Raw genomic sequence first — 25821 nt, forward strand, 5'->3', positions numbered from 1 at the left:
ATATCTAAACATCCTTGAAACAACAACAGCCATACTTGAGAAACTAAATTTAATATATTAAGATTTTTCAGACAATATATCTTGAATTAGGTTTTTCTTCACCCCAATTTTTTACAATTCCATAGCATTATTTTTTTTCTAATGCATTTCTTTTTCTAAATAAAGTCTACCAAAATGTTGTAAATAAAGTAAATTCAACATATATTCTCTGAAAAAAAGTATTATCTCACATAATTTTGCTTTCAAATAAATTGATCCTGTTTTTGCAGTATAATCTTACTCAGCATAAATCCTATGTAACCAGAAATTAACTAGTAGTTAATTAATTAGATTCATATTAAAATCAATCAAAAACATATTTACAGTGCTATAAAATATTTCTTTAATGGGAAGATGTTTCTATTCCCCAAACAACTACGAATATCATTAAATCTGTGTGCTTGTTAATGTAAAAGATAAAGAGTGTGTTTTTTCTTTTTCTTCTTTCTATAGGCTGATCAATAATTGAAGAGGAGAAATCAATGCTGACTGTTTCTGAGCAACACCTATTGGGACATACTGTGAGATTAACCGCTGGTAGGCAATTGCATTCCTTTTCACTTGTCAGGTTAAACCAACAACAAAACGTCTAATATAATCCTGCCATAGCCCAATGTATTGCACTCTATTCAGTCGCCCATATCATGCCACACTGACTCTGTATTTTTATCCCCAAACAACTCTCCACTAAGATCTCTGACGAATACAAAATGAATTTGTCCATTTTCATTTCGATTAGTTCTCAACCAGATGGAGACATGCTCTTCATATCTTGATAAGCCCAGTTCATTGCCCTTAGAGAGGTCATGATAGCTTTCTGAAATTGATTTTAGTCTTGGCTCCATTTCATTCTTTAATACTCTTTGTACTTGCAGCAGCTCTCAGGATATTTTGTAATCACAGTGTACTTTTTTTCATGTTGAGGTCAGATCCTCCTGATATTTGCTCTCAATGCGGGTCTAGCAATATGGCTTTTCAGAAGAGCTTTTATATTTTATGCTGCGATTCAGATTCTGGAAAGATATGCGAGATGTTCAATCATGCACTTTATGTCAAATCCACACATTCTTCATGAGAGCAAAGTCTCTGGTGACTCAGTGATGCAGCAGTGTCTAATAATTTATGGCCTTTTGCAGGGCTGTTCACGTCTTAAAATGTCAGATCACGAGGACCTGAATAAAGCCATGGGACACTGGAACGCCTCTGAAAGCTACCAGCTCAACCCAGCCAGTGTCATTGTGTCTGTGGTCTTCTCGCTCATCTTCCTCCTGGGGACCATTGGGAATAGTTTGGTGCTGGCTGTGCTCCTCAGAAGTGGGCAGGTTGGGTATAACACCACCAATCTGTTCATCCTCAACCTCAGCGTAGCTGATTTCTTCTTCATCATCTTCTGTGTGCCTTTCCAAGCAACCATCTACTCTCTGGAGGGTTGGGTCTTTGGGTCCTTCATGTGCAAGGTGGTCCACTTCTTCATCAACCTCACCATGTACGCTAGCAGTTTCACTCTGGCCGCGGTGTCTGTGGACAGGTTGGTTTCTTCAGCTAGAATTAATAAGAAAATAAACTCTCCTAAAACATTTTCAAACTCTCAATGTTTTATTTTATTTAAATCATATTAAGTTAATGAGTTAATATTATGTTAATGTTAATATATGCATACATAACAGAAAAATTGTCATTGATTTATTTATTTATTTTTATTTTTTTCAGTAGTGTTTTTTGTTAATGGGCATTGTGTGATGGAAACTTTTTTGGAAATATTTGGAAATAAATCTGCCAACTCCTCATACAGTAGCTAACATTTTATGAATCCTAATACACACAATTAAATTATATTTTCACAATTTGTGCATAATTTGAAAAATGTGGAAATGACAATACTCTGTTCCCAGGTGATATCCACATTTATTATTTACTTTGTTTTTGTCACATCTCATATTTCATCTTCAGACTCGGTAAACAAGTATATTAACTTCTAGGGGGAAAAAACTTTATTAGGTGCAAAAGTTCTCAATTATGTAAAAATAGTGAAAATGTATATGGATTATTTTCACACAATAGATAAAGAAATTGTTTATCTATTGCTTATGAGTTTAAACACATACTCATTCATTTTTTATGTAGGATTTTCACAGTAATGGCAAGTCATGATCTCAGACAAGGACAGTAGCACAAGTAAATAAAGATGATTTTAATGTGATTCATATGTCATGATTAATATGATTCAAATCCATATGTCAACAGTCAGGAATAAATTAAAATCTATTAGTTTTAACAAAAGTTTTACACCCTAGGGACATTAAAGTAAATGAGCTTTAAAGACAACCAAGGAATGCTGATTATACATAACATTAATCCTGTCAGGTGAAGTTCACATAGGCCTAATAGCATCATGGCTTACCTTCACGTAACATTTTCACTATAGCTCCATGGGGTCTAAAACGACATCCTAAAGGAGAACTTAACAGGGTTGTAATTGGTCAGGGCCAGATTTGTTATTTAATTAAATGGATCGCCTGAACACAAGAAAGTCTTGCAAATTGCATCAGCAAAGGTTGGAGTTTAACTGCATAAATGTCAGTGGAGTTATCGCCAACGACGCACTTCATTAATAAAACACCTTCAAAAACCTGCAGCTCATTATTCCTGTCTTCACAACGAAACGGTACGGTAGTACCCACCCGTATCCACTTACTGGTATGTTAGCTAAAATGATGTAACATTAAGGTCGAACTAAAGCACCAGTGACGAGTGGGACTTGTGAGCTGACCCAGAGACAGCTGAATGGAAGAGCCAGCCAGCCTTTTTGCTGAAATAATGGCATAAATGTAACAAGGCCACCTATATGACCCAATGTAATATGCTACTCTCAGCCTGAGCAACAGACCCACTGCCCTCCATCCCCACTCAAAGTGTTTACCGCATGTTAATTTGACAGTTTCCTGCTCTGTGAAAAATGGTCCAGGGCTCAGTGGAAGCTGAGAATCCCCACTGGCAATTACCTCACCTTTAGGTAGGAAACAACAAGACACATTCATCTTGTGCACTGAAACCTCTGTCTATATTGATCACATGGTGTTTCAGGGCAAACTCAGTTTCAGGATGCACATTTCCTGTGTTTTTTTTATACATGACTACAGAGCCAGTTTTTCACAGCTCCATTTGAACGGTGGGTTTCTTCTTTTGCAGGTATCTTGCCATCCGTTACCCCCTGCGCTCCAGAGAATTGAGAACGCCGTGTAACGCCGTAGTGGCGATGGTGGTCATCTGGGGCCTGTCGCTTGTTTTCGCCGGGCCTTATTTGAGTTACTACGACCTGATTGATTTCGAAAACAGCAACGTTTGCGTGCCTGGATGGGAGGAGCAGAACCGTAAGATTCTGGACACCTGCACCTTTGTTTTTGGCTATGTTATTCCCGTGCTCATCGTGAGCCTGTCCTACACCCGCACAATCAAGTACCTGTGGACCGCGGTGGATCCTCTCGATGGCATGTCGGAGTCGAAACGAGCCAAGCGCAAGGTCACCAAGATGATCATCATAGTCACGGTGCTATTTTGCATCTGCTGGCTACCGTACCATGTGGTCATTTTGTGCTACCTCTACGGAGACTTTCCCTTCAATCAGACCACCTACGCCTTCAGGCTGCTGTCCCACTGCATGGCCTACGCCAACTCTTGCCTCAACCCTATTGTTTACGCCCTGGTGTCCAAACACTTTCGCAAGGGCTTCAAGAAAGTGTTCAGCTGCATCCTCAGCAAAAAGGGACGAAATAAGGTGCACGTGGTCCATGTGGCCAACACCGTCCCCGGCTTCGAAGCGGGATCCACTGAAGTGTCTCATATGAACGAAGAGAACGCCAGACAAAACGAGAACGAAATGGTCAACCGTCCACTCGCAGAGCCGCAGGACGCCACTATGACTATAACATTACCCTTCCAGAATCAGCCATGAAAATAAAACGGACGGCTTATCATGCCTTACAGAAGCCTTATTAAAACACTCCAAGCGAGCCGGAGGATTTCAGCAGCTTTGATCGACATCACCATGGTTTTGCATTGACTGAAGGAGCACAGCGGAGTCTGTAGTTATTTAAGATTCAAATCGCTGAGCAAATTGAAAACGTACATTCAATTTGGTTCTCGTACAAATGCGTATTTGTGTTCTGCTTAGTTGTTTTGGTTCTAATGCTAAATTATGTCTAATTTACAAACTCCTCTCTTTTTTTTTAGCAGCACTGTCTGTTTGTTTTCTATCGATGTGTTACCCTCTGAGCATGTTTCAATTTAATGCTGTAATGACTATTCTCCTGTGAAAATTTGTTACCAATTATTGTGCGTATAACACACTTTAATATATGAAGAGTGCTGTGTCTTTATGTGAGCAAAGCTGTGATTTCCTACTGTGCTTGAAGCTTTGAAGAGTACTCTTTGATTATGCTCCTCAACTTCGCTTAACAAGCTCTTCAAAAAAATATGCTTAAGTTAAGTACTGAATGTTCTTGCTTTTACCTCTGTTTTTAAACTCTGATATTCTCTGCTGTTTCAGAAAGTCTTGAGATTATTTATATCAATTACTACATTGCAAAAGCCCTAAAAACAGGGTTATACAGAAAATCTCAGATTACAGACAACCAACAGTTTAGTACGTATTGTTCTTGTGCTGTCCTAAAGGAATATTCTGGGTTCGGTACAAGTAAAGCTCAATCAACAGCAATGGGGATATAATGTCAAAAAAATATATATATTTTGAACAATACCTCACGGGTTACAGTGAGGGGCCCAAAATTGAAGTAAATGGAGTCAATAATGGGGACGTAAATGTTAAAATAATCACTGTGTCAACAGTAAAGACACAAGAGATTTTCAATTATTTTATATCCTTTTAGTGTGGAGGAAATTATTTCTAACCATTTCTGTGTAAAGTTATATAAGTTTGTTTCAACATGACAACTCTAAAACAACCATAAAATGAAAACAAATATGAGCTGTAATGTCATGAGAACAACTTCACAGTTCAAATAACACAGATGTTTTAACAAATTTGTCATGCTTACATGAAGTTATAAATTTAACATCTAAACTGTTAAAGTCTCAAAAACTGGCAATTCAGTTTGGACATTTGGAAATGTCTTACCACAATCTTGTTTTTGCTTTTTTCTTAAAGAAAGAGACAGAGAGAGAGAGAGAGAGAGAGAGAGAGAGAGAGAGAGAGAGAGAGAGAGAGAGAGAGAGAGAGAGAGAGAGAGAGAGAGAGAGATGGAAAAATTATGTTTTGATAATCAAAACAAATGCTGCAGATTCATCTTAGCTTGTACAGAACCTGGAATATTTTTTTTTTTATCTGTCTTCAGTTCATTTATTATGTATAATGCACTGTGGCTATACAGCAAGTGCTACGTTGGAAGTTTTGAATTTGATGTTGACAATGAATTTCAATAAAAAGAGCATTGATATTCCTGTTGGACCAGCATATTTTAATATATGCAAATAAATAACCCCAGTGCATTTAGCAGTAGGCCGAGTAACCTTGAACGACCCTTTGGTGGATGTTTCAAACGAGATCAAATCTTTACTTTTCCCCCGGAGGCTCAATAAGAGAGCTGCAGCATTAAGTGAAAATTAAAATTTAATGTCTTCCATTGAAAAAACAACTTGAAGCAGAAGGAGTGAGGGAAGCACTGACGCATGCACCATAATAGACAAGTTATTAAACTTAGTTATTACAACAATGTGAAAACAAATAATATTATTTTTTTTTTTTTAGCTTTTAGAGGCTTCTTTAAAATAATCTTCAATCGTATTCAAGGCAGACTTTCAAAACTTTATAAATTATAATGTTTCATCACTAGGAGATGCTAAGTACTTTGGTAAACATTACAAATCAACCACAGATTCCTACCGGATGCACTGAGTTTATGTTTATTAATCATGAACATGGGCCATTTATTCGTATTACACTCTTTGCTTTTTGAAAATGTAACAGAAAAACACTACACACAAATATGAAATAAACCAGTCATGAAAATTTAAAAAGCTTCAATATTACAAGCAGCACTCATCAGTAATGCAGCATTCAGAAAATGAAGCCTCAATTGGCTTGTTCTGCATATTAGTCGTTGATGACGAATTCGAAAGCTTCCGTGCACAATTAAGTATCCGCTACAATTTACAGCAGTTAGTTCATCCAAGGATATTTATTGAAGCTCTTTAGTGTCATTACAGATCACATTTCTGTCAAGCTGCAGAATTAAGAAAACATTTTCTAATGCTTGACGTAATCTGACCATATAAATGTCAATGTCATACATATGTCTTTGATCACACAGAAAATAACTACTTCACACAAAGATGGATTTTTGCCAGTTTCGAGATCATTAGGAACTCAGCATAGCAGCCTCTTAGCTTTAGTACATTCCTCTTAGCACTCCACTGTTTCCTGAGAAAACACCAATAATTATACAGTCTCTGATGTAAGCATACTTCATCAATCTACTTCATGTCGTGTCATGATTGGTGCTGGGTCTAAATCAAACATAGATTTTTTTTCTGAAATGCAAAATGAAAGAAACACTTACCCTTGAGTAACCATTGTAATATTTCTCCCTAGATACTGAGTAGTCTAAAAAAATATCAAAACACTTACATTTTCCCCATAACTAAATTACATCTGCTGTTAATTTCAGTTATATTACCTGTGGCTTACATAACAGGGACATCGCATAAAACAGGGTGCATATAAACATACAAACTACATAACACTTTTTTGGCCTTTATTAACAGGAGATGAATAGGAGATCCTGCAGGAAATTGAGGCAGATTTATATTACAAAGAGAAAAGCTCATACAGTTGTTTGTGTATTGTGCATCAGTGAATTATGGAATTATGCTGTAGACTTTGGATAACTGAGATGGTTCAAGAACTTTAGATTGAGTAGATGCAAGATTTAATTAAATCTGATGTGAGTGAAAACAAGGCTCTGAGGGATGGTCTGTTCATTTGATTGTACAGTGCTAATATCTTGTAAACCATTAGTTCTGATCCTTGAATTTGATTGGCTGAATAGAGTCAAGAGTACTGATACAGACAGTCCTATAATACTAGTAATTTTCACTATCAGTCTGTGTATTATTAGTAGTGATTCTTCAGTGAATCCTTTTACACATGGCTATTCCAATAGATGGAGAGAAGACTATGGAATCATTTATTCAACCGATTCATTTAAAACACAGATTCATTTAGAAACAAATTAATAATGAGCCAGTCATTGAATCATTCACTCAGCTGATTCATTTAAAAACAGATTCATTCAGAAACAAATCAATAATGAGTCAATCATTGAATTATTCACTGATTTGTTTAAAAACAGATTCATTCAGAAACAAATTAACTATGAGTCAGTCGTTGAATAATTAACTTAACCAATTCATTTAAAAAACAGATTCATTCAGAAACAAAATAAATAATTAAATCATTAATTAAATCATAAATCATTAATAATCGATTTGTTTAAAAACAAAGATTATTTTAGGAACTAAATAACTGTCAGTCATGGAATCATACACCCAACCAATTCATTTAAAAACACAGATTAATTTGGGACCAAAACACCACTACTGTTTTATGTTTGACATAGTTTTGAATTCTTTCCGTTACCACAGAATACACAGGCAAATTAACCGCCAGTATTGCATCTTCAGTGTATATTCCTCTATGCAATTCTTGTTTATTTAACTGTTGTGTACAACAACACTCCAATTGTGCAGCTCTTTCTTTCTCTCACAGCCTCCTTTTACTAACATCAAATTAAACCTGACGTCAAATCTCACTATGGTCCATCTTCCTCCACCATCCCCTGAAGAAACCACTAAAGTAATTTACATATTTGACTCGAGGAGCACTTAGATGAGATTCTTAATTAGACAGCCAAGCCTGAGATAGCTTCTTCACTCATGTATAATTATTTGCTGATGGCATCTCAATAACAAGATTTCAGGGACATAAACCGCAGCTGAAGTATCACAAATTTGAACTTAAACCTATATAAAACAACACACAGACAAAAAAAATTAAATAGCTAGGTTGTGGGTGCATTTGGACTTGTGGGTGTTAAGTCAAGAGAGTAAATTACCTTGTGCTGTTCTTGCCACTCTGAAATCAATAACAACAGCTCAGTTGAGTCTTCTGGTGACCATATCATCTATCACACCATAGCATATGCTATAAACATGTTTCCAGGCACACCCAAGATGTGATTTAGGTGGCTCTTTCTATTAGTGCCACTTCTGTGAATCAGATTACTATGGAAATAAGTTGAATATCTGGCTCTTTTGCCCATCTTCAGGTGCTTAATAACATTTCCTGAACTGGATGGATAATAACTACTGTGGAAGAGTGCTATTTGTATGTAGGGACAGAGTGACAGAGCTAGGATCTCATTTAGAAAACTCTTAAATCCAGAAAATGGTCAGAATTTTCAGTCTCCATCGTACAGATCCAACCCTCATAATGATACTACTTTCAATAGTCAATCATCTTAATATTGTTCCACTAATTTGCACCTCTTGATACATGATTAAATAAAACCCGCTCTAAACAGCATCTGAAATCATCGCTTTTCTTTCACTCTGTTTATTATAATGTAGTTGAAAGGAGAGCTGGAGGATGGCATTAGTTCACAACAGGTCACAGGTTTATCTACAGTGCTTTTATTCAAGAGTTTCAACATTTCTCCCTATTGTTTGGTCATTTAACGTGACAGATATTTAACTGACTAGCACTTATGGTCTCACATGTGCTTCAGTGCACATTTTTTTCTAATTAAAGGGGTCATATGATGTGATTTAAAGTTTGCCCTTCTCTTTGGAGTGTTACAAGCTGTTCGTGAATAGATAAGATCCCTAAAGTTACAAAGACTAAAGTCTCAAACCCAAAGACATATTATTTATAAAAGTTAAGACTCATCCACACCCTCCTAAAACGCCTCATTCTAACACGTCTCCACATGTCCACATCACGATGTGGGAAGATGTGCATAAAGCCACTCAAATGTTCACACATAGAAAGAAAGCAGTGTAGAGAAACGCTTGTGGTTCGTCGTTTCTCCAATCACAAATGCAGACAAATGGTTTAATGTTTACGTGTCGCGATGCGCAACACAACGCGTAAAAAGACAAAGTCATTATAATCCATAATTATGTCCCCACTGGATACAACAAATGCCTCCTTTGTAATGGGTTTTATTGATTTTGTCTTGTCGCAACAGTGTTCTGACCGGGACAAATTTCACAGTATTTTAAGGGGTGTAGCATTTCCATTTAGCGCTTGAGGTATTCAGCCAATCACAACGCACTGGATAGCTGGCCAATCAGAGCACACCTCGCTTTTCAGAATGATGAGCTTTGTAAAGCGTTTCAGAAAGGCGGGGCATAGAGGAGAAACAATAATGTACAGTATGTGGAAAATAATGTGTTTTTTGAACTTTAACATAAACACATTGCATTACACCAAATACACAGAATAATGTTCTTTTTAGCAACGTTATATGACTCCTTTAAAACCAGTTCATAGCTTTAAACATGCCATATCCAGTATCTGCTATCTATATATCAGTTTTTATTTTTGGAGAATGGGGGAAGACTCCTGTGAAATTACAGTTTATAAATGGTTTGTTGTTAATAAGCTTCAATCAAAGTCCCACAAGCCATTCACAGCCTCCGGATGTCATCAATTGTATGCCGGTGTAAAATGTCGAAGTCTTATCAAAAGCAGCCCCAAAATGCCAGAACGCATTCTTCTGATCCAGATCCAGACTAGAGTCTGCTAAAGTGTGCCGTGACAGAGTAGCGCTGCTTCTGGCATCATCTGTTGCACTATCAGTGGATGTCAGGCATGCCTATACTACCCATTCCTACTCTCTAATGAAACACAGCCTGTGGGGGCATGGCAGGGCTTTTGTCACAGTTTCAAGGCAGCAGAATGTGCTTCAATAAGCAGGCAATCAATTCAGAACTGTGGGTGTGCATAAGTGATTAAGAGACTATCGAAATTTAACCCTAAATATTAAAATATTAAATATAAGTAATGGCTTGTCCGAGTTCAGCTGTACAGAAGATGTGATTTTGCTGATGAAGGAGCATGCTGATTATTAATAGGGCTGGAAACACAATCAAACACAGTTAATTCAAGTCATTATTTGTTAACTATTTGCAACTATAAATTAAAGGGGTCATGAACTGCCCTTTTGTTATTTTGTACTGTTCTCTGTTGTCCACTTATAATGTTTTCTACATCAAAAAACATCATGGAGACTGCAGTGATTTAGATAAAAACACAAATACTCAGTACATATAAAATGATCTGTAATAACAGACAAAGCAATAGAGACTACATAATGAAAACAGTTACTCATACTTGTGTGGGGCATTACTGTCTGTAAAATATAGTCGACACAGCATTGTCTTTCCATTTCAATGTTTCTGAAAATCCTGCGTAAAATTGTGTCTTATTTGTAAATGATGGGGAAGTCGTGGCCTAGTGGTTAGAGAGTTTGACTCCTAACCCTAGGGTTGTGGGTTCGAATCTTGGGGCGGCAATACCACGATTGAGGTGTCCTTGAGCAAGGCACCGAACCCCCAACTGCTTCCTGGGTGCCACAGCATAAATGGCTGCCCGATCTTACTGATGCTGTATGGAACTTCATTAACTTCAGTTCAAAGATATAGGTTTGCTGTTTGGTTTATTTCCATAAAATCACCAAATATAAGATTATCAGTGGCCTACGGTCTATAGCAACCCAATTTGCAACCCACTACTCCAAACTTTCTCCATTTGACTAAGCTGGCTCAGACTGTGGTTTGTTGGACTGCTTTGAAATCTTTTCCATAGTATCAACAACTTTTTTGTGAAGGTCTTCAGAAATTTCCTTCCTTTATGGAATGGTGCTACAATCAATTCAATTCAATTCAATTTGTATAGAGCTTTTTACGATACAATTCATTGCAAAGCAACTTTACAGAAAATTAAGTTTCTACAATATTTACCATCAGAGTGCTATTAAGTTCACTCTGAAGGTGCATTCATGCAGAATCGGCATGAGATTGCAAAATTAAAAAAAGCATAAATACCCTTGTAGATAAGTAAATTCTGAATTTTCTTAGAGATTTGATTTGTACTACCAGTGGAATCACTCAAAATACCAGTAGCTCTAAATGAAGTTAAACCATTATCTTGTAAAATGTCTATTTAATAATTACTATAATTGACTAATGTTTATATCTTAATAATCCATGAATAACTTGATGATAATGGAAAAGCATACAATACAGTTCAACTTCATTGATGCTACAAATCATCATTTTTGTTCACCCTTATAAATTATGACCCTTTTTGTGTTTGTGCTTGTGCGTGTGTGTGTGTGTGTGGAGCAATATTAGAATAATGTTGATAATCAAATAGTTTTGGTTCCCATGTACTTCCATTATATATTTTTTATCATACAATGGAAGTCAATGGGAACCAAAACTGTTTGGTTACCAACATTCTTCGAAATATCTTCTACAGAAATGGACATCAAACTGAGTAGGGCAGTGCGGGGCACTAGGTAACACGGGTAAGTTGTTACACACGTGGTTTAATTATTTCCACACATGCCAAAATAACAAAATTTATAGCATTTTCTAGTTACCATATCAACATTACATAGAGTAGAAAGTGTGGCAAAATGTAAAAATCTTTTGAAGAGATCACTGAACATTTATTTTACCAGAGTAAAATTACATTTCTGGCTTAAGTAAAGAAAAATAAAATTATGTAGACTATCTCCGTTTTTATTATTAATTTCAAATTAGATGAACCTGCTATTATTTTAATCTCCAATCTGTTATTTACCAGTTTTTTAATGCTTCAATAACTAGCAGAAACACAAACCAGTTTTAAATTCCAATTTTGCTGATGTGGCACATTGTAACACTGTGTTAAAATCTGCCCCACCATTATTAAACTAAAATTCTATTACATTAGAGATGTAATTTACACAATTTACTTTAAACCATTTTAATGAGAAACGGAGCAGGTGAATTAAGACTGACAGTCAATGATAAATGTTCAGAAATGATCATTTTAAGGGCCTTCCCACGCCTGGTTGCAATTTGTTCATTGACAAACTCCAAAATCAGATTATTTTTCATAAAAAAAAAAACACCATTATTTTATTTTTTTATATTAATTTATTTTTATTTACAAAATATTTTAGTTTGTCTTGTATATGTTTTTGAGATCAGATCATGTTTTAAGCTTGTCATACAGTCATGTGACAACATACCCCTCAGATGTTACAATAAATGGGGCATGTAGTCACATTTCACTTTCATTTTTTGAGGGTAAATTGAAAAAAACCATATACACTGTAATTATGAAACAAAGTGACATATTTATACTACACAAACAAAAGTTATATTCTGAACCCCATGTGGAATTACACAAACTGACAAAGTCAAAAAAAATGTGTTACAATGTGGCCTACACCCCTAAATGATGACATAATTTTCATTTTCAGGTGAACTATCTCTTTAATATCCCACTAAATTAACCATAAAGGCATTTGGATAATTATTGTTATATTGTAGTTTTCTACTGATTACTCAAATTGCACAGATTCATTTTGGCCTTAATAGTGTTGCCATAGAAACGCATAATTCTGAGTTTGGGGAAGTGCACAGCTCCAGAACATCCCAGGTTGTCATGTAGTAATTACAGTAATTACAACATGGCACGAAAGCAGAATGATTGTCAGGGCAAATGTCAGCTCAAATAAGAGCTGCTTAAACACACATCAATATTAACTATAATTCATTTGCACCATTCCCGGGCTTTTTTATACCTGCATAAAGTCTGCATAACTGAAACCTTGAAACCCCAGTAAAATTAGACCACAAAGTTAACAATGTGCACAAGCTCAGAAATCTTTTACAGCACTTTATTTCAGATTAAATGATCATAAAAAGAGATGATTCATTCATTAGGAATAACACTGTTACGCTGAATACAGAGAAAACTGAGACATTCTCAAAAGCACACACTGTGCGATCACACAGTAAAATATCTGCCATTAAAAGCAAGTCAAAGACTCTTGCATATCAGCAGTGGCAGTCCAACAACCTACTTGAACGAGAACTAAAATAATAGACGTCAAAATGATTTCAGGCTCTCAGGTTTATACCTGAATTTAATTAATCTGAAAACACATTTTACGAAATATGGCAACATACAGATGCATCATCTAAGACAGGCTTTCAATTCATCTAATTCACAACAAAGACTTTGTCATAAAAAGCTGTAGAACTGCCTTTTTTCTCATCAAGCCTCGAACACAGGTCGTCTTTAATGTCTTCCACAGTAATGTTCCCACTTTTGAGACAGGCTCAACATGATCAAAGCCACATCCTTGCATAAAAGCAATTAGCCAAATGCGGCTGAGAATCTACTATTGATCTATAAAGACACTATACAAATTTTCGTGGGGTGTGTGTATCCTTTCCATTTCTTCATGTTTTATTCATCTACAATTTCAACATTAGTTAAAATCACATCTATGCACATCTGTCTAAACATTTTAAAGCCTGACTTTGCTCTATAAATTTCATACTGCGTAATCAATTCTGTGAAGAAAGTCCTATTTTCATTATTTATTTTAATAATTCAGGACAAATCTGGTTCTCCAGCTTGATCTTGCCCTGTACCACTTTCCTCAACCCTTTGAGAGCAAAAGTCACTTCAGTCCATCGTTTCTGATTCTGATCTACCACATTTATTGAAGATAGCTTGTTTGGATCAACAATTTTCACAATCCTCCACCTCCTGAACAAAATTGTGCAGGTCTTAGGAGAAAGGAAAGCAGATGGTTTAACTCTTCGGTTGCTCATACACTCATTTATCCAGTGCTGTTCCCATAATAACATGTTCTGTGATATAATCAAAATCCACTTCTAAAGCGTGATATGTCTGCATTGCTGATGAGCAATCACTTATGGGCAATGGTGGTGGAAATGGCCAAAATTCACTGGGGGGACTCTAGATTGGACTTCTAGATACGTTATGTTTGCACACTGTCCCCCGTTGAAACCCCAACCCTTCCCGTCCCGTCCCCCCACTCCAGCCCTGCTTATGGGAGAGCGAGTATTCAAGAACAAAAAGTGGAGCGTGCACTTTCTACACCACTTGCACCACTAACTGGAAATTAAAAATTAATAATTGTTTTCAAACCGGTTTGAGACAAGAACAAGAACAACCGTGATCGTGACTTCGTGAAAAGCTTCAATAGTATTTTTTGTTCTTTCTGATATATTTTCACATTACATTCAAATATTCAAGACTTTTCTTTCTTTCACTAATATTTCTAAAAAAAATACATTGTTTTTCCACAAATATATTTTTTCTTCCACAAATATTCTTACAGCAGCTTATTGCAAAAGCACATCAATTTTTTTTTTTTTTTTATTAAATTTTTTTGCCTTTATTTCAACTCATGCAATAATTTCATGCTGGATGCAAGTTATTGCCAAACACCATTTAATTCAAAGTTATGCAAAACAAGCTCTAGCAACAACAACTGCGGCACATTGTACTGTACTGGAAAGAACATTAAAAATAAATGTAAAAAAATATTAGATGATTTCAATAGAAATGGTGCATTTTAAGAATCTGGAGAAAAATCTCTTGGGTCCATCAAAGTTGAGAACATTCTGACGTACAGTAGGTATCCATTAACCATTATAAACGTCAGATAAGAGGGTTCAGCTGTGCTCTCGGAAATCCAATTCACTGTATTCCCCCTTGATTTAATACTGACCCTGCTCTTTCTACACCTTCAAAATGGACCATATGCCATTTCTGTAAAAATGGTTTCTTTCTCTACTGTGCAGGTGCCCATAGCATGAGGCTGTGAAATCATCTGCCAACCTTGTCTGTGAAAATCTATAACCGAACTCACGTCATACCAGATCAACTTGTTCAACTCTGTAACTTTCACAGGAAAGTGTCTGAAAGGGCATAACTATCCATGAATATTTCACGCAATGCAAACACCACCAAAATGAATTATGTTTGTAATGCATAACCATTCATTTACCCATGTAGAAAAGTAGCATAACCTTAATAGGATGCTTTAGACAACAAAAATAAATTCAAAAACTTGGATATTTGTTTTGAAGAACAAGCCATATTGCTACACCTATTAGACTCTTTTGTCTGCAACATTAGAAGAAGAGCTTGTTGTGAATCATTCCATCCCCACCAAGCAAAAGAATATGTATGATTAATTTCCAAGGACATCAAGCATTTACTCTTGGCTCTGCATCCAAAGGGAAAAGCACATCTAAGCGAGGTGCATTGCATACTCGTTACGAAAAGCGATGAAATCTTTCTGTGTAGGTGTAAAGGAAAGCCTATTTCCCAGAGATGCCTCTCTTTGAACAGATTAGATGATAAGCAGGAAGACTCTAGTGAAGATTCTCGTGGGAAATATATTTCTCTAATTATCTTTGGAAATAATAGAGGCTGTATTTTGCTCATGCTTTGGACACCTGCCACTTGACACATCTGTGCATTTTAAATAATGGACAACACTCCAACTGAATGGAGGCAAATTGGTTTGTGCTGTGCCTCGATTAAAAATTATAGATATATTTTAAATCCGACTAAATGCAAATGCAATGTAAAACAGACTTGTGCAGATTGAGAGGCAGGGTATGAAGACATTGTAGTATGTTCCTATACCTCACACTTGTTTTTCTCGACATTTACATCTGTTGTTTACATCTGTAAGGATAATTGCAGCACTGCAAGTAAAATAGTTCTTAATTTTCTTTGGGCCAATTTTGGCAAATTGACCACACATCTCACACTCGGTTTGTACCTGTGTACCTTAGGAACAGCAAGTCAAAATAAATGGTGTACTTTAGTTTAATTAAGGGGACACACAGGCTGACGCAGAAGCAGAATGAGCAGTTCAATGCTGAGAGCTCTAGATTGATTATCTCAGAACACTGAACTGCTGAGAATATAGGAGACCTGCTAAATAAATAATCCTCCTTTGTCGAGAAATCTAATGTCTCCATGCTTTTTAACGTAATATTTTCTTTAATCTGTTAACTTCAGACGATATTCTTCACTTTGTACAGAGGTATGATGATGTAATTAACAGCGAATATGTGCAAATAGTCCAATAACTGGGAGTAATACAAGGGAGTGGAATCTCTCACTGTAAAAATGTAGTGAATGTTCGTAAACTCCATAAACTTTAATAAAATAATTTTGTAAATAATGATTATATGCAATATTACATTTATGCACTTAGCAGATTATTTATCCAAAGCAATTTACAGTGCATTCATGCTATACTTTTTTTTTTTACAACCTTTTGTGCTGTTAACGCAATGCTCTACCACTGAGCCACAGGAATATTAATGGCAGTCTATTAAAACTGCCCACCCAGAATGAACTACAAATTATGTGTCCATAATAACCCATAGAAAGCAGTTTTCAAACTGTTGTAAACCAGTCCTTTATAAAAACATCTATGAGCAATATGCAACAAATTTGTCCAACCCAAAACCCTCTAAAAACAAACAAGAAACAGCATTGAATTCCCATAGCTTTAATAAAAACAATAAATGCATTTATGAATGCAAATCATAAATTCTGGATGGCAGCCAGAGGTGGTATTAAATATTATGAATAACTGCAGTGCCAGCCATATCTGAACATATAGCAACAAGTCCCATTTTCTCACACATTCCATGTGGTTCTGGCAGTAAACATAAAACGATAAAAAGTCTTCTATTTTCATCCTATATTGCCCATCAGAGATCATTTTAAACGGTTGATGATAATCAACTTTAACGAAGTGACAAGGACTGGAACTCACCAGAGAAAGTCTGTCGATAAATGGGAACCAAAGATAATGGTTCATGGGAATAATAGTTGTTCAGGCAGGTACCAGTGAAAAACATGTATAATTAACATTTAAGGTTGTCAGCTGGGCAAGTCCTTGGTAATTTAATTTGTCACTCCAGTAGTTTGGCCAGATAGACCACGTGTCCTGCACAATCTTCCACATCTCTCAGCATTAGGTTGCTTAGGTTAGCAAATATGTAGTAGTCTAATTCAGTCTCCAGACTATTTCATTACACATAAAGAAGCATACGCATGCTCACCACTGCACTGCGTATGAGCAGAACGTCTGTTTGAATTTGATTGAGAGAGTAAAGGCCCTGATATACTTCAAACGAAATCTAAAAAACTAACTGATATAAAGTGATTTAGAATAAAATCAAGCCGAAAGGAAGTTCATTTTGAGTTCGTTTTGGCAGTTCGAAACAGCTGACCAAAGCAAACTTTCTGGGGAAGTTCGTTTTGGCTCCTGAACACCTTTGACTTTACATTGGACCGTGGCGGTTACGCAATCGGTGGGTGTGTTCTGAAACTCCACCTTCTTTGGGGTGCGATTTTTTTTTTCCTGGTTTGTTTCTCATTCAACTGAGTTCAGACAAGAGAGAACAATATCCCCGGCCTAGTCACTAGCAACATGAATACATTGCAGTGTCGAAGAGCTGAGATGGCACAGATATATCCACACCTGTAAGATCGCTCGACGAAAGACTTTAAAGATTCAGAGAAAGCATTTAATTCCTAGAAGGAAATCGAAACAAAGCTTGGTGTCGATGACCTGGAGTTATTCAAAAGCGACGCAGAGAAACATGGGAGGCAAGTTTTCCAAAGCTATGAAAATAATTAAAGGAAAGAGTAAAGTTATGAGGTAGCAAGTACCAAATACATGTTTCAAATAAATGTTACACCATACTGCTGCTTCTGAAAGCGAATTTAAAGGGTATACAATAAATTAAATGCCAAACAAACATACAATAATAAACATTTGTTTTTATCAAAAGTAGCCTAAATCATGACACCACATAAAATATAAGAAGGTGTAACAATTTATCCAGTTGAATATAATAAATGAACACTAATAAAATAAAGTAACAAACTCCAATATTTTTTTCCACATCATGCTAAAGTTTTACAGACTATGTGACATTCACGCTTCCCATAAAGGACTGATTATGGTTCTTTTGTATTGCAAACATGATACTTGACTCTGAACTACAGCTAATCATTATTCTTTTGTCTATAATATGCTGACCATTGGTGTCCGTCTTACACCTAGATTGTCTACACTTCATCATTTCATAGTTGTTTGTGTTTAGGGGATATGTGCGAGCGTCGCAAGTCATGTTCATTAATCTACACCCCGCCTCCATCAGCGCAAGGGTCGGAATGTTCGGAAATAGTATACCGTCACTCTCAGCCTTTTCGAACATCTTTTTGCCACCAAACGAAGAATGAAAATGAATGAAAATGAACTTAGTAAATCATAAACATCTTAAAGACATCTAATAGACATCTATTTGACATCTGAGAGTTAATGTCCTATAGATGTATTGCAGATGGGCAAACAACTGCAATACAAACAGATGTATTAAGTAATACATCTTTCAGATGTAACTGCAGGTGCAAATAGACGTCTCTATGAATGTGTGTGTGCTGTAGTCGTCTAAAATGTTTCTGTTGAATGGATTAAGATCTACACCACCCCTTTCAATCATTCATCTCAATTTTATTTGGATGGAGCTCTCATTTTAGTCAGATTGAGGCAGCATTTCAATTAAAAAGATAATATAGCTAATTTCGGACCATGAGACACAGAGTGTACATAAAGGCCTATTGCATGAATTTATAAATATTAATAAAATACATGAGAAAGTGCCAAGAGAATATGTTTTGGCCATATTAATTTTATAAAATAAGCACTTTGTGATGAACCCTTCTTTTAAGCACAACTAGCACACACTGCTGAAGATAGAAAGCAGATTAATAAAAGTGTCACAGATTAAAACCTACAGGACTTAATTAAATACGCATCTTAAGACTTGCAAAAGTTTCTTCAAATGACATGGGTCCCCGAGCAGGTTTCCACTCAGCTTTGCCCATTGACGTGAGAGTTTGGTTTGAGTAGGCTTGAGCCATCCATGAGAGCTCTTGCTTTCTCAAGGACAGGACTGTCATCTGTGCTCTAGCTTCCATCTTTAAATGCATCAGCTCTTCAACATAATAGAACTATATTAACACACTTCATAGAGTGCCTTTTAAAATATCAGTCACCCCAATGTTATTTTGTGGAACTATTGTATCAGTCTGCTCAAAACTTGCATCTTCATGACAGTTAAAACACGAGGTGGTGGTAAGTATGAAAATGAATTCAGAAATAACATAAGAAAACCTTGTGCTGTGAGCATGTTCACTTAAACATGAATAGATGTAGCAATCATGGTTATTAGGGAAAATGACAGCACACTTACGAGTTTTTTTATATTTTGTTTTTATTCATGCTCAGGCTTTTGAATGAATTTTTATTCTGCCTTCACAGGCATGTCCAATAATAGTTAGAAACTACTCTAACATCTTAAGAGTAGAATTGATTCTGTGATCTTGTAAAATGACGTTACGAAAATGCCAAGCTACTTTCTTTATTAAGTTATATATTTTTTTTCAAATGTGTATTTTTATAAAGATTTTTAACTTATCAAACTGTGAGGTACTGTATATTTATATTAAAAAAAACTATACGCTGCAAATATTACATTTAATTAGGCCTTTGACACAAAGGCACATGGTAGAAAGACTTTCAACAAATGTATTATGAATATAATATAGAATTTTCTGATACTATTGTATTTGACACTTTGACTAGATATTCACACACACTGTCTGTCATCGAAGACATGCTAAACTGGAGTGAAAATCAGTCACCCTTGCAGACAAATATCTAAACATATTGCATGGTTCTTATTTGATTATTTGTTGTTCTTACACCTCTTCAACTTCTTACTAAATAATCTGGTTTTGCATTAACCTCCCACAGGACGCTATTCAGAAGTAATTCTGAAGGCTACCAGCCAGCTGTTGCAGCTAAAGATACATACAACATGTTCTTTTAATTCAACCCTTAATTGAAAGCCATTTATCTCACATTCCTTTCATTTTCAACTGAAAGCCAGGACTATAAAATTACACCCTACAATCTTCTCTTTTAAATAAATAATTAACAGCTCCATAATTATTTACTGCCTTCAAACTACAGTTTCCTAAGCTTCTCCCGAAACTATGTCTGCATATAGAGAGAGAATCAAGTCAATAGTTTCAAAATAAAGTGTCATCAAAGCCTGTATAAAATCTATTTCTCCTTGATCTTTTGAAATGAAGGCGTTTCATGTATTATGTAACATGATGTAAGTTCTCTCTCCTCTCCCTAAAAAGACCTTCTGTTCAAGCTAAGCTTCACAAATGGCTTAGAAAAGACTTGCAGTCCTTCTGAAAGATCTCAGTGTCCCAATACTAAGGTTTATGTGACATATATTCAAAATGATTGTTCTGTGAACTATTGAACCTGACAGTGAACTTGCAGTATAGCCATGGCTGGACTGGCCATTGGGCATACCGGTATGCATTGGTCAAAGTCAGTGTTAGTTTTTTTTTCTGACAGACCAGCCCATGAAACACGTAGATCAGCGGCCCATTGGCTCTTTTCTTGATTGACACTGGGCTGGCCCAATCACAACTTTAAACGAGTGAGCGAGCGGCAGCAGTGTCAGTGTGTATCTGTAAAAAAAGATGGAGTAGAAACGCAAGGAATGTGCAGATAATGATAGTGAGGACGGAGGATCAGGAGAGAGATGAGAAAATGTAGAGCCTGCGGTAAGCATAACTACTTTCAAAACACTTCAGCCATGTCATGAGTGTAGATTATTTCCACATCTGCATAGTTGACGATTACCGCTATTCACTAGAAATTTAATAAGAGGCGTTTGTAAACCATGTTTTCCGCCAAAATAAAAGCTTGATGCAGTTTGCGTCAAAATAAAAGATCATGTGCTTATCTCTTTCAAGTATAGAAATTGGTACAACTAATTAAGAAAGTTTCCTTTATTTTTTTGTGCATTTGTTTTACAAAATATGGCTATTACTGTCATTGGATTAATATTATAACTATTATTATGTATAGGTGTAATGTAAATAGACACTGTAACTAAAAGAGGTTTGAATTTTTCTTTGTTTAATTTGCACACAGAATATGGGTTGGAGCTTTTAATTTTGAACTCTCAAAGTGCACCAGATTAATGAATTTAACATTAAAATGCACAAAATTTTATCCGAGGACACACCACCATAGTTTTAACAAAAATCCTGTAAGAAACACTGGTATTGCTATGTCAGAGCCTCTTATAGCTTGTTTTAGGATTCACCGCTGTGGAGTATAGTTCAACTGTATTAATAAATATAACATTTTGACTTATTTCATCTGTTAACTCTCACTCGTTCCTATACTCACTCATTACATGGCATTAGTGGTTTTAATGAATAGGAGTTGGTATGCATATAATTAAGGGCGTGCAAAGATGGGTGGTGTTTATGATCATATAGTGGGCCGGTCTGGGCAAAAATGCCCGGGCCGATTTTTTGTCCCAGTCCAGCCCTGAGTATAGCCTACTGTTATTCACTTGTGAAAACAGCAGCCAATCAGTTTACAGTGATGTGCAGCAAACAAACATTAGATTTTTAGCCGTAGGGATCAGAGAAGAGATGGAAGTTTGTCATGTAAAATGAATGACTGGTGCTAAAAAGCTTGACTTATATGAAATGACCTTTTTAAATGGTAAAGGTTTTGAAAAGCCACCGTAAATGTAATTTCCAGCTCTGCATCTGGTATTCTGTATTCAAGGTCTTCTCACTTCAACTTTTCAATTGTTCATCTTATATCTACAACCTTTTGTGGAATGAATGTTTTCTTTTCTAAGCCATGGGACATTTCTGTGTGCAAACGAAAGAAAATATCTATTATCCGAGAATCCATCAACAATCTTAACATAATTTGTTTTTGAAATACTTTTAAGACTGATGTCTGCATAATGCATGTGAAATGTGCATATTTGGAGGCCTCAGATATTTCGCTTTATATTCATGGAGCATTTGCGCAAAAATTAAGCAGTTTCAACTTATGGAAAGCCAGAAATCAATGACAAATTACTTCTAGAGCTGACCTTCAATTGCAGCTGTTTATTATCAGCCTGAGTGGATTCTATCACTTCACTCCTCCATCATGGAGGTAATAAAAAGAAGCGTCTCCTTGAACTCGACTGATTCAAAGAACCAACGTTATCAACTTCTTGATCTATGATGTTACCTTAATAGAAGAAACCATGCATCTGAAACTGGGTAACTGAATATTTCTGGCCAATACTGTGGAGGAAATGAGATCAGAGAAAAAGACACACAAACACACACAGAGAGAGAGAGAATATTGCAGTAGAGCTTTCTGATTCAAGGAGGTCCAGTCCATAGCTGGCTTTGACAGGTTGACAGGTGGAGTGACAGCAGTTGTCACACTGCAAAAAAAGGGTTTGTGTGTTTATGATGGCTTGTGTACCTATTGCCACAAGTACAGCTTTGAGATGCAGGTTGTACATATCTTGGAACAACAACAAAAAGCACTACCAGGCTGCACAATGGCAGCATATTAGTGTTTTTAGGCCAACCTGCCTGCATAGGCTCTCATATGTGATGAACATCTATTACATTTCTGAATTAATCCCAGGTACATCCACCTGATACTGTCAAAGAATGAAATAGAGGTGGTCTGTTCAGATCCTTCTTAAATAGTTTGCCATTATTTCCTATGAAAATAATGAATAAAAGTCACATGCAACCAAACTGCATTGTGTATTTTATTTATTACAAAATAAATGTAGTTGCAGAGAGAAAAAAAGAAAAGTATAATTAAATAAGTTACTTATGAAAATGTTAACGATTATAAGGGGCTTACATATGAATATTTTCTGCAATAAGTATGTTGAATAATATTGGATGCTTTGCCTGTTTTGGATGTGTAGGATGCCTCCTGTCATTTAATGGCCATTTAGTAAAGCAATGCTGATGCTTATGGTTGGTTCTCTTGTTTGAATTTGCAGCGCACCACATCTGCTAATTACATCAACCCACATGGACACTGAAATATAGGCTACAACCTGTCTGAGAGTTGCCACCATGGCAAGTGTTCAAATTAATTCCATTGTTGTATTTTTAAAAATCCGAAAAAGTGAAAAAAGATGCTGAAGTCTGATTTTGTGGCGGCTGTGCATTAAAATTAAATTATTATAGCCTAATCTTAATTGAAATGATGAAGGATTTTGAAAGGCCTACTAGGCCTACTTTAAGGTTCATTCCTGGTTTATTTTTTTATTTATTTGAAAGATTATTAACAGTTGAAAACATTTAGTAGAAATTTAGAAAGGTAATCAAAAATCCAATGCAATCAGTCGCATTGCTTGTAAAAAAGTAATTTAAATAGTTACACTACTAATTACATTATGCATAGGGTAACTTCCAAAATAACATTCCCAACACTGGTTGTGCCTCATATAAAAGACATCATACAGATATTATGTGCAACAGTCACCGCACATTTATCTCCAAACCGGCGTGATGCATGTAAGAACAGCGTAATATATTGTTGCCATGTCACGTCTGTTTCAGCGTAAGCTCAACTAAACACCACTTACTGGACATTTCACTTCAAAACTGCAACAATATGTCCAAGCAATTTTATTTTGAAAAAAATAAAAATAAATAATAATAATAATAATAATAATTCACCATTGCCACTTTTGTACATAAGACTAAAGAAGGTATACAGGTTTTTCAAACCAACATTAAAAAAAGAACTAAGAACTTGACAGAATGCATTTAAAGATTTTTCTTATATGAAGCTTTGCCTGTGATCTCAGAAGAACAGAAGACCTCAGCTGACACTATTCTACCATCTCATGCAAGGCTGAATAAGAATGACCATTTTCTCCCACAGCAGTGCTTTTAATGCTTTTGAGGTGCCTTAATATGTCCTGCTGTGATGACACTCACCTAAAAAGGCACTACTGTCATAAAATTCAATCTGAACCGCCTTTTAGTCTAGAACCATATTATAACTGTCATTTTTATTGTGTTTATTATATATATAAGTTTTATTAAATCACATTAAAATGTCAAACCCAGTGTCTTCATTCGCTCTGCCACAGTCAGTACGAGAGAGTGAAATACACTGTATTTCACTGAGTTATACACTGAGTTATAGCTGCACATCTAGCAACAATGTGCAAGATTTGTCTTCTGATTGTTTTTTCATTGCACTTTTACAGTTTTTTTTTATAAACCAAACATTCATTTTTTAATTTTTTTCCAACTACTTCATAAATGAACAATTGCCATTTTCTTTCCTAGAAATAATCATTTGAATAAATAAAATTTAAAAATTTCTCTCTTTTTTTCTTCTTTTTTTATCTTACAATTTGCACTGTGGGCTGTACCATTAGCGTGGGGGTGTGCCGCAGACTGTTTCACAAACGCTTAACGCGACTTAATGTATCCTAGTAAGACAGTGACACTGGAGGACAGACCTTATTAATAATAAACATATAGGCTACTATTTACAGACAAGCAGAATAGCCCAGAACATGAAAGCAAATTGTGCTAAACTGCACATTAAGTGTTTGGTGCCCTACTGAAAACCTGAAGAAAATACGGGGCTCAATGAACGAAGACAAGACAGTGGTATAAATTAAAAAGCCCAACTCTGTATATTTATTAATACAATGTATTAAGTATAGGTAGGCTATTTGCTAAACTGTTATCCTCCATAGGCTTAACTGAAGAAAACGGTGTAAAAGTAGGCCTACGGCTAAATTCGGTATACACCTTATTAATGTTGCAAACTATATTGCCTTGTGCCTACTGGAAAGCAGAAGTTTTATTAAATCACATTAAAATGTCAAACCAAGTGTCTTCATTCACTCTGCCACATTCAGTACAGGAGAGTGAAACACAAGGGTTATAGCTGCACATCTAGCAACAATGTGCAAGATTTGTCTTCTGATTGTTTTTTCATTGCACTTTTATAGTTAGTTTTTTTTTCCACAACCTGACATAAGGGAAGGGAGTTCTCTTCCTGCAGTTGTGTAAGTACTGCAGCACTGACAGTCATTTGTAAGCATGGCAAGACACCAGCAATCAGACATATTTTCTTTTGTTACACAAGTAAAGGCAATCCTCTTTCCTCAGCAGATCATACAGCAGCTCTACCAGAGCAGCATAATTGATAACCTTTGAATACCAAGTGGTCAATCCCAAGAGGGAATGCATAATGGCTGTATCTTAAGGAGATGGAGGAGGAGCAACTCTGACTGCCACCACATGGTCAAGGTTTGGGTGAAGGCCAGGAGAAATAGCAGTGCATCAGAGATTGCATTACATACTTTCTGTGCACGGCGTTCTGACTCTTCCATCTTGTGTGTCAGTCCACTGCCATGTAAAGGCCTTACAATGTACATTGTTGTCGATGCAGGGAAACCGGAGAAACAGAATCAAAAGCAACACAGTAGAAATGTTGGCACCCCTTCCCACTTAACATAACAAAACTGCATTGGCAACTTCACATTGCCCCTCTGTATAGCACCCCTACAGACCCCAACAAATGTCTATTTTTATAACATGCTCATATGTGAATGGCAAAGCTGGGCATGTAGAGTAGTTTGAAAGCCAAACAGTGTATCCACATGAACAGCTTGTTTTTTTCTTTTAGCTCATTTCATTTAGCTTTCTGCTCTCACAATGTCGCATAA

The 25821-nt window shown here is 36.0% G+C and overlaps 1 protein-coding gene and 2 long non-coding RNA genes across 3 annotated transcripts in view; 2 read left to right on the forward strand and 1 right to left on the reverse strand.

The window, feature by feature from the left end:
* Positions 1-358: 358 nt before the first annotated feature.
* LOC132149722 (uncharacterized) overlaps positions 359-25821 on the reverse strand; it is a 34729-nt gene continuing 9266 nt past the window's right edge. The window contains exon 3 of the long non-coding RNA XR_009435056.1: positions 359-1581. This is a non-coding gene — a long non-coding RNA (uncharacterized LOC132149722). The remainder of the gene's footprint in view (positions 1582-25821) is intronic.
* Positions 1194-4598, forward strand: LOC132149718 (galanin receptor 2b-like). The gene is made up of 2 exons (XM_059559130.1): positions 1194-1567; positions 3229-4598. The coding sequence occupies exons 1-2, from the start codon at positions 1194-1196 to the stop codon at positions 3989-3991; spliced, it is 1137 nt and encodes a 378-aa protein (XP_059415113.1). The 3' UTR covers positions 3992-4598.
* LOC132149730 (uncharacterized) lies at positions 4607-5492 on the forward strand. The gene is made up of 2 exons (XR_009435057.1): positions 4607-5182; positions 5284-5492. It is a non-coding gene; the product is annotated as an uncharacterized LOC132149730 (long non-coding RNA).

This window comes from Carassius carassius, chromosome 1 (assembly GCF_963082965.1).
Source record: "Carassius carassius chromosome 1, fCarCar2.1, whole genome shotgun sequence".
NCBI classification, from domain to species: Eukaryota; Metazoa; Chordata; class Actinopteri; order Cypriniformes; family Cyprinidae; genus Carassius; species Carassius carassius.